This window comes from Eimeria mitis, genomic scaffold (genome assembly GCF_000499745.2).
Source record: "Eimeria mitis Houghton genomic scaffold, Emh_scaff4808, whole genome shotgun sequence".
Lineage (NCBI taxonomy): Eukaryota > Apicomplexa > Conoidasida > Eucoccidiorida > Eimeriidae > Eimeria > Eimeria mitis.
In genome coordinates this window covers 4,219-4,506 of record NW_013573109.1, presented here as the reverse complement: position 1 = coordinate 4,506, position 288 = coordinate 4,219, and the positions used below count along the sequence as shown (strand labels likewise).

The window sequence follows — 288 nt, the reverse complement described above, 5'->3', positions numbered from 1 at the left end:
CCACCGGCCCTCGTGCCCAAAGAGAAACTCAATGCGTTCTCTTTCGCTGTTGTCTTCATCTGCTGCTGCAGCAGCAGCAGCAGCAGCAGCAGCAGCAGCAGCAGCAGGAGAGGGAGCAGCAAACTCTGCAAGCACTGCAGCAGCACCGTGTGTCTGCTGCTGCTGCTGCTGTACTTCACCCTGCAGCTGCAGCAGCTGCCGCTGCAGCAGCGCAGACACCGCAACAGCAGCACCATCTACACCCCACGCCTCCTCAAGCGAGCTTCCTATACACCCCACGGCCCCCCT

The 288-nt window shown here is 61.5% G+C and overlaps 1 protein-coding gene across 1 annotated transcript in view; it reads right to left on the bottom strand.

Moving 5' to 3' along the window:
- Nucleotides 1-288, bottom strand: part of EMH_0077820 (uncharacterized protein) — a gene marked incomplete at both ends in the record, with an annotated part of 911 nt that overhangs the window by 402 nt on the left and 221 nt on the right. The window contains one exon of the mRNA XM_013499909.1: nt 6-266. Within this exon, the coding sequence (XP_013355363.1) occupies nt 6-266 (261 nt within the window). The remainder of the gene's footprint in view (nt 1-5; nt 267-288) is intronic.